General features: G+C 48.8%; 3 protein-coding genes across 3 annotated transcripts; all 3 read right to left on the bottom strand.

Annotated features, from left to right (window-relative positions):
- Positions 1-4,693: 4,693 nt before the first annotated feature.
- On the bottom strand, positions 4,694-5,457 carry PtA15_13A173 (uncharacterized protein; the record flags this gene model as incomplete). Its single annotated transcript, XM_053162344.1, has 2 exons — positions 4,694-4,866; positions 5,388-5,457. The coding sequence occupies 2 exons, from the start codon at positions 5,455-5,457 to the stop codon at positions 4,694-4,696; spliced, it is 243 nt and encodes an 80-aa protein (XP_053026329.1).
- Positions 5,458-9,076: 3,619 nt separating this feature from the next.
- Positions 9,077-10,010, bottom strand: PtA15_13A172 (uncharacterized protein; the record flags this gene model as incomplete). The annotated part of the gene is made up of 2 exons (XM_053162343.1): positions 9,077-9,102; positions 9,254-10,010. 2 exons carry the CDS (start codon positions 10,008-10,010, stop codon positions 9,077-9,079), a joined length of 783 nt encoding a protein of 260 aa, XP_053026328.1.
- A 2,569-nt stretch (positions 10,011-12,579) lies between these two features.
- PtA15_13A171 (uncharacterized protein) lies at positions 12,580-13,860 on the bottom strand (the record flags this gene model as incomplete). Its single annotated transcript, XM_053162342.1, has 2 exons — positions 12,580-13,775; positions 13,848-13,860. 2 exons carry the CDS (start codon positions 13,858-13,860, stop codon positions 12,580-12,582), a joined length of 1,209 nt encoding a protein of 402 aa, XP_053026327.1.
- Between the last annotated feature and the right edge of the window lie 466 nt (positions 13,861-14,326).

The following is a 14,326-nucleotide window of genomic DNA, read 5'->3' as shown; positions in this document are numbered from 1 at the left end:
TTCCCCAATTGCACAACGTAGCCGGTGGTGGATCTCCTGGTATCAGGACAATTTCCCCAGTCCGCGTCAATGTATGCTTGAACTGTTGCTCCTTCTTGTTTGATGTATGTTAGACCTATTTCCCTTGTTCCTTTCAAATATCAAAAGACTTGCACCGCTGCTTGATAATGTTTGGTGCCCGGGTTTTCAAGATATTGAGACAGCGTGCTGACAGCGTATGCTATGTCCGGTCGAGTCAAGATGCTAAGATAGTTATGGGAACCAACTAGTGCTCTGTAGTGTACACCTAGATTCTTGAATGCCTTGATCTCTGCTCCCGTCGATTTTTTAAGATATTCCCGCGGATTCAAATGATACGATGCCGAGTGCAGAGTTGCTAGATTGAACTCCTGCAACTTACAATTGATATACTGTGTTTGATTTATTTGCAAGCCATTGTCAAACCGGTCAATGTTCATTCCAAGGAGAAACTTGGCTTGCCCCATGTATTTGATATTGACTTCAAGCTCCATCTTGGCCTTGAAGACTTCGGGTTTGTCACTGATGATTACTAGGTCATTGACATGCGCAAATAATGGCGCGCGCCGGCGGCCGTTGTTAGGTCCCGCCAACGGTGAAACCATTACGCTCCATGTATCGCGTAACAGCTGTAACATATTTTTTCTGTATTGCCGTTACATTTTTATGTATTGGTGTGAAATGAAGTATGAAGTGAATACTGCACAATGAGCTGATAAAAAACAAGAATACAAAAATACCGTAGCGGAGCGCATTGATTGCTTGATGCGCTACAGCAATTGTATTTGCAACACAAATTTGTTTGCCAATGATCTGCCTTGGTACACCTTGGCCCATAAATGATGTATGCACATTTTGGCATTTTTTGTATCAGCGTGCAATTACGCTACAATGTAACGGCGTTACATTACATGTAGCGTAATGGTTTCAGCGTTGGTCCCGCAACTGAATGAATTATGATTAGGTAATCTGATTGGGTCCCGCGACTCAATCAATTATGATTAGGTAATATTATTGGGTCCCGTGACTCAATGAGGGTTATGGCAAAGCTCTCAGCCCTCAAGGCCTTCTCAAGTTGAACGGCGCAGCGCGGCACATCCCCAAGGTGTTTCAGGATTTCTTTTCTTCTTTTTCCTTCCCCCCCCCTTTTTTTCGCTGTGTTGGTTTATTTATTTTCTCAGTTTATTTGCTTTTCCATTATGTTCTATTATTTTTCCTTCACTCTGCGCGCTTTGCAAAGGTTTTGGACGAGGAGGGTTGGTTGTTTGTTTTGTTTTTGTTTTGTTTTGTCCTGTTTCTGTTTCTTGTCTTGTTTGTTGTAGCGCGCGCGTGCGCGCTAGGTTGTGATGAGATGTCTGCTAGATGTCACAAACTCCAAGGTTTGAGTTCAGTTCAAACTCAGGCCTTGGAGGGGCATGGACCTACTCTGAACCAAATTTTCAGTCTTTCCATCAAAATTAAAAGTCTATTGTTCTTGGCGCTATTTGCCCGTATTCTGCGTTTTCACACGACTTCTTAAGTTCAATCCCCGCAACGCCGATCTCTCCCAGCTTCTGGTTTTGATCACAACCCCGCCGGCAGTATCCCCGGCTCCTCTCTCAACACAAACACCTCCAGCCGTCAGAAAATCAGCCCCCCCCCCCAATGCTACACAAACCTCAGCGCTCATTCACGGTTAATCACCCCGGAGGGCATACGCTTCTCAGGTTTTCTCATTTCTAATTCCCCTCCGCCAACTGCCTACCGCCTGGCATGGTAGGAGTTCCTCAACGTCAGCAATGCCATCAGAAGAAAAGAACTAGTTTCTTTGTTTTCCACTTTGGGGCCTCGAGGGCCCCACCATTGGATTCCTGGAGCAATTTTACCTTGATCCAGCCCTCCCTTGCCCCTTGCCCGGCCCGGCACCCATGTCCAGCAAAACCAGCCGCCCAAACAGGTTTTGACTGCGCTTTACCGGCCTGTGGCTGGAATGCAGAAATAATTTTCAGCCACACAAGCCCACAAGCTTTTCTAACATGGCTGTAATACAGCCATTCATGAAAAACTTGCGGTTCCAGCACCCTGTGAATCCAACAAACAATTTTTTTTCCAGCCCCCCGGCCTGTATTCTTCCATATCTTTGTATCTTCCACCTCCTTCTCTCCCATACCCCCGCCCATGCCCCCACCAAAATGCCCCCCGACCCAGCCCCACCTCCCCGCCCAATCGGACCCAACCACATTCCAGCTGGACAGCCAGCCAGCCATCCCGGATCCCAATCCCCAACCGCTTGCAACGCTTTTTGCTGCTGTCGGTGAGTCCCCATTGCATGCTCCCCCTCCCCCCCCCCCCTGGGCCATTGAATCTGCCTGATCTGCTTGTCCCTGCCTCAGTTTCAGTCCTCCTGGTTCCTCAACCACACCAAAAAAAAAATTCCATTACCAGTGAGTCATGCCGGGGTTTTTTAAAGACTGCTATCAATTGCTCTCACCCCCCCTTGATTTGTTCCTAACCCACCTGTCCACAGATATTCTGCTCCAGGTTGCCGAGATAAAGCCGTCTGTGTCCGCAATCAACCCAACCAGGGACCTTGCTGTGTTTACATTTGGACCTATCTCTTCTGACAGTAAGTGTGAACCTGCTCTGCTGCGCGCTGTTGACGTCCTTTGCTGACGTGAACCTGTTGCCTCTTGGACCAGACAAGGTGTTTGTTAAATACACGCCAGAAGTCAAGGTGATTGTGGTCAAACTTAGCCAGAGGGGCATGCCCCTTGCCAAGATCAATACCACGATTGACCAGAATGTGTCGCCGGACTCCCTCTCACGCTGAAACAGCTTATACCGCCAAACCAGGGACGTGGTCAGAGATCCAGCGCTCTATCTCAACCGTGGGCGCCCATTGGCCTTTTCTTGCAAGGAGGCAGAGTTTGTATTGATGGCTCTCAGAGCCGTGCCAACTTTATACCTGGATGAGATGCAAAGCCACATCCAAGCAATTACAGGGACTCGGCACCCAATCAGCACCATAGTGGCTGAATTGAAGACTTGGCTCCTCCTGACTAAGAAGGTGGCCCAAACCTACAACACCAACCAAGACAAGGTGGCCCGGTTCCGATATACGGACCGGATTGGGCACTTCCCACCGGAATACTTGGTATTCCTTGGTGAGTACCCTTGATTTTGGTCCATTACCAACGAACCTGTGTCCTGTGAGGTGCTGAGTTTGTTTGCACCGGTCCCAGACAAATGTGGGGTGTCTCTTGGGACACACACATGGGACACTGCGTGGACAACTTGCGGCCAACGCACAACAAGGATTCCCAAGGTGCTCCGTGCGAATTGAGTGACTGTGATGCCTGCGGTCTTCTTGGATGGATTGCTTGGGGTAATAGCCCAAGTGGGGAGTATGTGTTGGCTTGAAATGCAATACTTCATTGAGACAGTATTGGTGAGCATTTTCAGTTCCTCTGACTATAATTCCTCCCCTGCTGAGTTACTGATTATGTATAGCATTCCCCCAGATGCCAGCTATGAACCCGTTTCCGGGCTGGAAAAGCATACTCTTGATGGATAATGCCCAAATCCACCATGGGGTTGAGATTGCTCAGATTTGCGCGGCAGCGGGCGTCTTACTTATGTACCTGCCAACCTACTCCCCGGATTACAACCCAATTGAGAAGGTGTTTGCGGTCCTCAAGTCACAACTGAAACGCCACAAGGTGCTCACTGGGTCCCGCGCGGATGCCAAGATCATCAAGGAGTTCTTGCCAACATTTGTGACTCCGGGATTGATGAGGGGCCTCTTCCTTGGGAGTGGTTACTCAGCTGGACAACAATAGGGATTATCTTGTACTTGCTCATGGGCTCCGCGCCGCGGTAGGGACTCCTTGATCCTTGTGTTCCCCTCCTCTATTATTTTACTCTCCTGGCAGGGACTCCTCAATCCTAGTGTTCCCCTCCTCTATGCTTGTACCCCCCTTTGCATATGTGGACTCCCCCTGCGCAATGTGCTTGGCTGAAATTAGGGCTCGATCTCAGATGAATTGCTCACACGTTTATTGGTCCACAAAATAATCACCCGTGGTTCCATGATGCATAATGAGACATAAGGCCCCTCAACAAGGATGCGGGGCCAGGCAGACAGGATATGAGCTGGCTCGCATCCAAGACTGACTGATGAAAGGACCATGATCCTGAATGAGGATCCTGGGGCGCGGAACAGCCTCTGCTGCCAAGGTGTCTTGGGGCGCTGGCACTGGGCAAGGATTCCATTGGGTGGGGCAGTAGAGACTCCCACTCTGCCTGAAGAAAATATCATACTACATTCCGTGTATGGCTTTTTTTGTAGTTCTATCAGGAAATTGTTCCATGGTTTTTGCGGGACTAGCAACAAGATATATCATAGAAATAGGGGGGGATATCTTAGCACAATAACAACCAAGAATAATGGAGATAGATCATTGATATCGTGCTAACAACCAAGACAGAGATTGTCCCAGGAGAATCCAAGAATCAAGAAAAGACAAAAGAAAGTACTTACCTCAGGATTTGGGGCTCAAATCCTGCTCCTATGTTAACCATTCGAGGCCTTGGCGGGCTATGACCAAATCTCCTGAGTGGGGGGCACCTTGGAGCGCAAAATTGCCAAAGGCAATGGCTCCAAATCTTCTGAGGAGGAGTCTTGGTCATCATTGCTTTACTCCGGCGGCGCCGGGCCATTGGAGGCGGCTTGCGGGCCGATGATAGCTGTGGCAGGCGTGGGGAACACCGGGGTTACCAAGGTTAGGGCAGAAGTTGAGACCGCAGAGGCGTTGGTGGTTGCTTCAATTGCGGTCCCGCGCGCCTTAGCCGGAAGCAGTACCGCGTTGTCTGCAACGGTGTGCGTAGGGAATAACCACCTCGCCCCCTTCATCAGTTGTGAAGCCAGGGGATGGGGGAAGTTAAGCTTCTTGAGTTTGGAGGAGGAGACGTCAAGAAAGTAGTCCCATTGGCTGATGTGGAACAACTTGATCAAGCCGCAGGGGAGGTGATCCTCCTGTGGGACGTTGCACAGGTTGAGGAAGTGCTCAATGTCCAACGCGTGGCTGTTATCATTCAGTTGCAGATGGGATGTGGGCGAGCTGATGCTGATCCAGGAGTTGGGCGAGTCCAATCTGGGGGTTGGAAGCTTGCAAGTCTGAGTGAACCGTGGAGGAGAGCGGGCTCTTCAAAAGTTGAGACAGCTGACCGTCTGCGTGATACCATGGGGAGCGGGGCTGCGGGCCAATTTGCGTGCCGGGGACCAATGGACGTCTGTTGGTAAGCCATGGTGAGGCATGACCTCAATGTCCGAGCTCACATCACAAGTGTGGCAAGTCAAGGGATGCAATTGGAGCAAAGGATTGGCCGACATGCGGGCCGGATCCTTGGATTCTCATCAGTTGTGTATCCTCGGATTCTCATCAGTCGTGTCCGGCACATTGTTTTCTTGGCCAGGGGGCACCCAGAATGGAGTGACAGGTGAATCTTCACCGCGGAGATCTGACCAACAATTGTGATCGTTGTCCTCAACGCCTAGTCCAGTTAAGTCAAAGCCAAGGGGATTGGTGTCATTTGTTGCTGGGGACAAGTCGGCGGGGGACTTTGTTACTGCGCCGGAGTCTGGAATCCAATGACCTGGGAGGGTGCGGCCAGCTGAGTTGACTCGGACGGGGTTAAACACAAAGCCCTTCTTCTCAGGCTTGGGGGCTGGCACACATTGCGCAGTCAATAAGGCCAAGCTCTTACTAGGTGACGCACCCTTTGCAGGCGTGGTAGGCGGGGGGGCTCCCTTAGGGGCAGAGGAAGACAGGCCCGGTGGTTTAGTTTTTGAAGCACACGACTTGTGCTTGCTCAGTCGCGCCCCTTGCTTAGCAGCCAGCTTGGCCAGAGTGGGCGCGGGTCTCTTATCCTGGGAAAATTCAGGGATATCCGGGGGGTTGTCTTTGTTGATTCCGGGTATCTTGTGCAGGAGACAGCGGCTCCAATTTGTCAGCGCGTCCCGAGTGACACAGATTGATGCGCCCGGGTCCTTGGGGTCCTTGATCCTCATGCACTCGGAGTTCATGCCGTACTTCCCAGTTAGATACACGTGTAGATCTGTGGCGATGTGCAAATGTTCTTGCTCATCCACTTCAGCGTGGGGCTGTTCCAAACATGACAATCAATCTCAGATCAACAAAAACGTGTGGGGCCAGTGTGGGACCAGAACAGGAGACAAGACTTACATTGACAGCCAGGCGGGCCTGGGTGCGTTCAAGCACCAAACAAGTATTGTCATGCCCATAGCTCATTGCGAGGGCATCCTGCTGCGACCATGCCTGAGAAGATCCAGAGGGGTATTTGAGTCAGCGACCCCAGGAGAACCTTATGAGCGTCATATACAGCCAATCCGAAAAAGCTTGGATGCTTTGGAGGGAATTTCCACTGGAAATTCCTATGGGATTTTCCAACCTTGTATGCAATGAAGTGACAAGGTTGGACATTTTGATATATGCAGGATGCCTATATCAAAATCAGGCAAGCTCAATCAGAGACTTCTGGCTGTTTTTCCCGGATTTTGATTACAGAATCAGAATCCTTGACCAATTTTCACCCTGGAGTCCCGTTCCGACGAACGCACCCGGGTGTCATGGTGCCGGTCCCCCCAGCGGCCTGCATTTTTTTTCGCTACCGAACGGCGCCACCAATAGCAACTGCGCTCGCGGGGATGGATATCCATCTGTCAAACTGTGTTGTTGGATACACACAGGTTGGCAAATCCAGAAAGAATTTCCGCTGGAAATTCCATCCAAAGAAGCCAAGCTTTTTCGGATTGGCTGTAATTTCACTTACTGCTTGTTGCACCTTGGCCAATTTGCGCGGGTCCTGCATAGACACCATTACTGATAGAGAGGCCAGAGGATTCCTGCCTGCTTCCGCCACGAACTCAACAAATTTGTCCTTGTATTTGACCATGACATTCTTTCCCTAGGCAAAAGTCTCGTTGGAGGGGATGATCAACTGCCACTTGAGCAGCCCCTCCCCCTGCATCTTAGTGAGATGGTCCGCAAGGAAGGGGACAAGTAAGTTGAGGGAATCAATGCAGTCGTGGTGGAACTTTGGCCAAGTCTTATGGTGAAGAACAGTCTTCAAGTACACATTGCTCTCCGTGATAACCTGTTCCCACGGCTTTGTGCTGGCAGTGGTAATTGCGCAGATTCACTTGCGCAATCTGGCTGGCGGCGGACATCTGGTAAACGTGATGCTTTATGAGGATCATGCGAGGCGGCAGAGGGCCTCTGGGTTCCGTGATTGGGGCTGCGGTGGCTGGTTGCGCTGGATTGACTCAGGGAGCAGTGGAGCCGGGGAAATTGGCTTGCAAGGTGTTGCTGTCCTTGTAGAAAAACTTGCAGCTGTTGGCCTGCAAGTCCGGAGGCTGACTTGGGCCAAGGTAAGACTCTTGTTGCTGCCCAGGGAGATTTGCAAACGGGAGCGGGTCAATGCGGCTTGTCAGTGTGAAGAAACAATTGGCTTGTTCATTTTGAGATGACTGACACCGGGAAGGCCCCAAAAATCAGGATAATCAGCTGACATTGACTGGTTCAATGTTGGGATGGGTTAGAGGAGAGTTGATCATCATACATACCATGATTCCAACAAGGTGTCCGGTTGGGTTGATTGCGGACACGGACGGCTTTATCTTGGCAACCTGGAGCAGAATATCTGTGGACAGGTGGGTTAGGAAAAAATGAAGGGGGGGTGAGAGCAATTGATAGCAGTCTTTAAAAAACCCCAGCATGACTCACCGGCAACGGAATTTTTTTTTGGTGTGGTTGGGGAACCGGGAGGACTGAAACTGCGGTAGGGACAAGCAGATCAGGCAGATTCAATGGCCCAGGGGGGGAAGGGGGAGCATGCGATGGGGACTCACCGACAGTGGCGAAAAGTGTTGCAAGCGGTTGGGCAAGGCTGAAACGTGCGCTGTGCTACAAAAAAGCGGTCTTTTAGCGCAGCGCAGCGGGGAACCGCTGCGCGGTCAGCCCAAAAAGCGGTAGCGCAGCGCCAGTCCCGCTGCGCTACCGCTGAAAATAGCGGGGGCCCGCTTTTTCCCCAACCCAAAAAGTGGTAGCGCAGCGGACGGGGCCGCTCCTTTCAGCGCCGCGCAGCGGCCACCAAAACAGCTGCGCTTTGCGCTGCGCTGCGCTTTTTTGGCTGGCAGCGGGGGAGCACTACGCGGCCAGGTCAAAAGGCGGTAGCGCAGCGATGGTTCTGCTGCGCTACCGCTGAAAGTAGCAGGTCCCCGCTTCTTGCCAGACCCAAAAAGCGGTAGCGCAGCAGGCGGGGCCGCTACTTTCAGTGCAGCGCAGCGGCCATCAAAACCGCTGCGCTGCGCTTTCACCCTTGGGTTGGGGATCGGGATCCAGGATGGCTGGCTGGCGGTCCAGCTGGAATGTGGTTGGGTCCAATCGGGCTGGGAGGCGGGGCTGGGTCGGGGGGCATTTTGATGGGGGCATGGGTGGGGGTATGGGAGAGAAGGAGAGATGGAAGGAGGTGGAAGATACAAAGATATGGAAGAATACAGGCCGGGGGGCTGAAAAAAAATTGTTTGTTGGATTCACAGGGTGCTGGAGCTGCAAGATTTTCAAGAATGGCTGTCACTGCAAAAATAACTTGGTCAACTGCTTGCAGTTGACATGCAGGATACTCAAGCCAAGCTGCCATTGTAACTCCACATGAATGCAGAAGTGCCTTTCTTGGCACAGTCACTGTGCAAGGTGCACAGTGACTGTGCATTGAAGCTTGGGTTGAGTTAAACCTTGAGTAAGGCTGGTGTAACACCACAAGCTTCCTCAGAGTTGCCGCATGTCAACTGCTCACAGTTGACACAGTTTTTTTTGCAGTGTGTAGTACTGCATGACACATCAAGAGTGAAAATAAAAGACAAAGGCAAAGGCAAAGAGAACAAAAATAAGAAACAAACTGATTACAAGGATGTGAAGCCCAGTTTTTTTGGCAGTCATATGAAGATGTTAACGGCTAAATTAGACATACTATAAACACTACATGGATACAGTTACTATTACTGCTCTTTCAAGGTAGCAATACCTCAAGAGTAAAAAGAAAAGAGAAAAACTGCATTAAGATCAGGGAGTGGGTTCAACCTGTTTGGCAAGATATTTAAAGTTAAAAGTGGCTAAATTGAAGACATAGCTCCAACTATCAAACCAGGTTTTGTGATAAGTGTGTGATTCAAAACCATTGGTGTCTTTGATCAAAGGAAGATAGTACATGAGGACAGGGGATAGAGTAGTTATCACATGAGATTCAATATCATTGGCTATTTGTACGGTCTCACGGCTAGTCGCAGCGCCAAACCCAGTTGCTTCAATTTTTGGATAGAGTAGTTGTAGGCTCTTGAAATCTTCGCCGAAGATGGCAACCAAATGGGCTAGATAGTTATTCTGTTCCAAACTCATCTTTGTGTAAGTTGGGAACCGTTTTTGATTGATCCCTTGTTTTGAAATCTTGGTCAGGAAAATCTTGATTAACTTGATCATCGGAATTGAGAGTTTGGCGAGTTTGGCAGCTTTCCTGACTTGAAGATTTTCTGGTTCAGTTGATTGTTTGGTTTGGAGTATATCGGCGGCGTGGATGATTTCCCAGATTTTCTCATTGATACAAGGTAGCTTGACAGCCCATTTCTCTTGGGCAAGATTGAGCTCGGAGGCTTCTATTGATTTGATAATTGAATTGATCCCGTAAGAGGCATAGCGTACGTCCTTGATGAAGTCATTTCTATAAATGCATCCATCAAGCTGAGCAGGCTTCACTACGGCAGGTGCAAGTTTGATCTGGTGAAAGAGCACATGGCCCAGAGCACAAACTTCATTGATATGGTATATTGCATCATGATTGAAGCGGCGCTTGAGACGCTCAAATTGATAAGATTTCAAACCTTTGAGGTGTTGATCATCTGTTTGCTCTGGCGCAAGCACCTTCCGTCTTGTAGGCATTGGGGAGATTTTGGCAATGATAGATTTAATTTTGTCTATTGTCTTCTTGAGTTCTGACTGGGTTTGTACAATCAGCTTGCACCTTTCATCTGGCTGTTTCCAGAATTTGGAGGGGAGTAGTGATACTGATAGAGTCTGGATTTGCTCGCGGAGCCGTGGTAGAAGAGAGCAATGCATCCAATCCAAGAGTTTTTGATGTGCTTTAACTTGATCAACAGAGAGGGCGGATAAATCTTCTTCCAATGAACTTTCAGCATTCGGCCCTCACTCATACTTGTTTGTCAGGCGTTTAAACCCAAGGTAAACTGGATCTGGAGTGTGGTCACTGAGTCAGCGGGGGTTTGCAGAGGTCAGGAACAATGGTCCGGACGGGCAAACTTACCTTCTTGAGGCATGTCCTCCCTGATATTCCAGCTGCTTTTGCAACGGGAATCTTAAAGTAAACGGTCAGGTTGATGGTAGATGTTCCAACCTGTTCCAACGCGAGAACAGAGAGGCAAAAATGGGCCTTTACTATACAGATATTGGTATAGTATTGTTATCATATTTTTTTTGGTCCAATAACAGTATTGTTATTTCCATTTTCAGTAATGGATTTTTAATAATATATCCAAATACATCAGGTTTTTTTTCTTTTTGGAGAATACTATATCCAAATGAAGGAAGAAACAAAAAAAATCTTAATACTATACTGGCCAGATGTGGCCAGTACCACTACTTTGTGTTGAATCAGGTGGAAAGAATTGTGTGTTGTGGGATTTGAACCCACGACCTTCTACATTCATGAGAGCTGCTCTTATACCACTGACACTACAGGCATGTAGCTGTCACTGCGGGATGCAGCGTCACCCTGTCTTTGCAAGCCCGCGTGACTGCGCAAGTAGGCGCAGTCACTGCGGCCGCAACCCCAAATGCAACGTCAGGTGACGCTGCGGGCCGCAACAACACCTATTTCCCCGTAGTGCAAGCTAAACACACAGTTGGTCTTACTGGTGATTTTTGGATAGTAGATCATATAGCTTGGCCACTCAAAATGGGGCTTGAAGCATATATTCCAACATGTTGTAGGGATGAAAATCTATCTATTTCTTGGGCTTGGGGATCAGAGCACCCAAAGCCTTTCCAGCCTCAGCAAAGTCCATTGAGAGGGGAAAATCCTCACAAAGCCACATAAGGCTGCTGACGGATTGTGAAATACTTGAAGGAAACAAACTACCACATCTGGATCCACACACATCTGCAGCCGCAGAGAACAAGAGCTACCCGGTGTTCCTAAATAATCCTGTGCTATTAGCGCAAGGACCAGGTAAGTGGAATGGTTTGGCTGCAAAATCATCAGGAGCCCCCATTTCATTGCCTTATGCGTACACCTGGTTAAGTGCGTTATTGCGGTAACCAGGGGTGAAAAAAGTTACTATACCTGCATTTTTTGTTTCAGTAAAAAAACACAGAATACTATACGGGCCACTTGGATCAAGGGCCAATACTAGTACAGTTATTAGTATAGGGTGGTACAACCAGACCTATACTATAACAGAAAGTCCCAGTTATTGTAGAGTATAGTATAGGCCCATTGTTGAGAGAGGACAGTTTAAATTCATACTCGGTGGCCCGCGCAGGCCAAGGCCGACCTCTTTTAGTCCCTCGCTTGGGCCGGCCAAATGATAAATCTACCCGATGACGTTCGATGACGCGCCTGTCCCCCCTGGATCTTGGAAAACCCCCAGTTTTATGCGCTGTCTACGTTGCATCATGGGTTTCCCTCCCTTGACTCAGTTTAGTAAGAGATGCTGTCAAGCAGAAAGCAACGGTGCAACAGAAAAGTCACCATGCTTGTGCCCGGGCGGTCAAGCGTAGCCTCCAAAAATTAACGGAAAAAAAGCCGGGTGGTATTGCGATGTTGTGATGAGTTTGAAAAACCAAGAAGAAACTATTGTTATTTGGTAGCTGGGATGGACGCCGATGGACGGCATCAAAAAACACAGGCTATGTAGAATTCAATGACCAACTTTTCATCACCCTTCGACTCTTGAGAGATGGTCTCAGGCAACTCACACTAAAAGGAGGACCGCGCCCGGCCGAAGCCCGGGCGGGTTCAGGCGGCCCGCTGGACAGCCGACTTGATTGCCTTCCCTCACTGACAAGTGCCTCGACTGTCGTGGCTTGAGCCACACAAAAGCTGCCATGATCTCTTGCGGTAACTTGAGCGCAAGTCGTTGATGACAAGAGCTTTGATTTTGGCTTCGTATTCCGAATGACAAGTCCATATAGTTTTAAATAATAGTCCAGGTTTTGTAGTTAGATATACATCAAGAGTGGAAAGAAGAGAAGAGAGTGAATTCCAGTTTTTTTTTGGTAAGATGTATGGAGTTAACCATGGCTAAATCGAGGACATTGAACAGTCTACAGCGCTTTGGTTATGAAAGACAAGGGAAGAAAAGACTAATCAGGAACACAGAGTGGAGTCTTCTGGTAGTATTCGACGAGAGCTTGAAAGTTGTGAATGGCTAAGCCGAGCACATTATAAGGTCTACCGGGCTTCGGCTATGAAAGAAAAGAGAAGAACAAACTAATCAAGATCATAGAGTGAAGTCGAGTATTTGGCGAGAGATTTAAAGTTACGAGTGGCTAAATCAAAGGCGGCGCTCCAAGTATCAAACCAAGTTTTGTAATATTCACGTGATTCGAAACCGTCGGTGTTCTTGATCAAAGGAACGCAGTACAAGAGTACAAGGGATAAAGTGGTTTCGGCACGAGATTTGAGATTGTTGGCGATTTGCATGGCTTCACGGCTATTCGCAGCGCCAAACCCGCTTCCTCCGATTCTTGAAAGCAGTGATTGTAGCGCGAGGAGATCTTCACCGGAGGTGTCAAGCGAATGAGTTAGAGACTGGATCTGTTGCGAACTCATTTTCGTGTAAGTTGGAAAGCGTCTTTGATTGATCCCTTCTTTCGAAATCTTGATGAAGAACATTTTGATTAACTTGGTCATCGGTATTGCGATTCTAGCGAGTTCGGCAGCTTTCCTGACTTGCAGATTTTTCGGGTTATTTATTTGTTTGCTTTGGAGTTGGTTGGCGGTGCGCACGATGCCCCGGATCGTCTTGTCCAATTGAGCAAACTGGAAAACCCATTGTTCTTGGGCAAGATCGAGCTCAGACGATTCCATGAATTTGATAGTTAAATCAATCCCGCGAAAGGTAATCCATGCGTCCTTGATGAAATCGTTTCGGTAAGAGCATCCGTCAAATTTATCGGGCTTGACTGCGTCCGGTGCGAGCTTGATTTGTTGAAAGAGCTCATGAGCCAGAGAAAAAACCTTGTTGATATGGTACAGCAAATCATTGTGAATGCGGGGCTTGAGAAGTTGGAGCCTAAAAGATTTTAAACCTTTGAGGTGTTGATCATCCGTTCGCTCTTGCGCAAGCCCTGTAGATGTTGGACAGATGCTCGTGATGATTGATTTGATTGCGTCTGTTGTGTTGTCGAGTTCCGACTGGACTTGTAAGATGAGTTTGCGCGTTTCCTTTGGATTTTTCCAGTAATCCGATGGGAGCAGTAATATTGCGAGGGTCCGGATCTGCTCGTTGAGTCGTGGTAGAAGGGAACGGTGCATCCAATCCAAGAGTTTTTTGTGTGCTCTGACTTGATCAAGAGAGAGGGCTGAGAACGCTCCGTCGAGAGAGTTGATACCAAACGTCCACGGCTCAGAGTATAATGGTTCGTGTTTTTTGATAAGGCGGTCAAACCCTACGAGAACTGGGTCTGAAGTGTGTTCACTGGGTCAGCTGGGGTTCGCAGAAATCAGCATGAGATGGCCCAATCAATCGAACTTACCCTCTTGAGGCATATTCTCCCTGATTTTCCAGCTGGTTTGTGACGGGGCTCTTGAAGGATAAGGGGAGTGTAGGTGTGGTATATGATTTCGATTATTATAGGAAGATGGACAGATGATTCCGGAGAAAAGTGTTGGTTTAAATATGCACGCCGCGTACCGCTTGGGCCGGTCAAATCCCACCCCTTTGATGCTCCGATCTGGATTTCGCCCCTTCAGAGTTCCGAGACAGCTTGCTTTGCCGGCCTCCAGGACGGCATCCGAGAAAGGTGTCACCGTATCAGCCTTCTCTTGCTCTCTCTTATCTCCCCTGTATGTATTGGATCTCTTTCATCGGATGCTCCCCTCCGATTCTGGTGTATACCCCTTTCCTGGCCCGCTGGTCGTGACTTGTGTGTAGTTATCTTGCATATTCCCGGTCCTCTGTGTCATCAACAAATTACCCAAGGCAATAACGACATGAAGTTTGAATAGACGGCGT

Source organism: Puccinia triticina, chromosome 13A, assembly GCF_026914185.1.
Source record: "Puccinia triticina chromosome 13A, complete sequence".
Lineage (NCBI taxonomy): Eukaryota > Fungi > Basidiomycota > Pucciniomycetes > Pucciniales > Pucciniaceae > Puccinia > Puccinia triticina.
The sequence above is the reverse complement of the archived record's forward strand: the minus strand, read 5'-3'. Positions and strand labels throughout refer to the sequence as shown.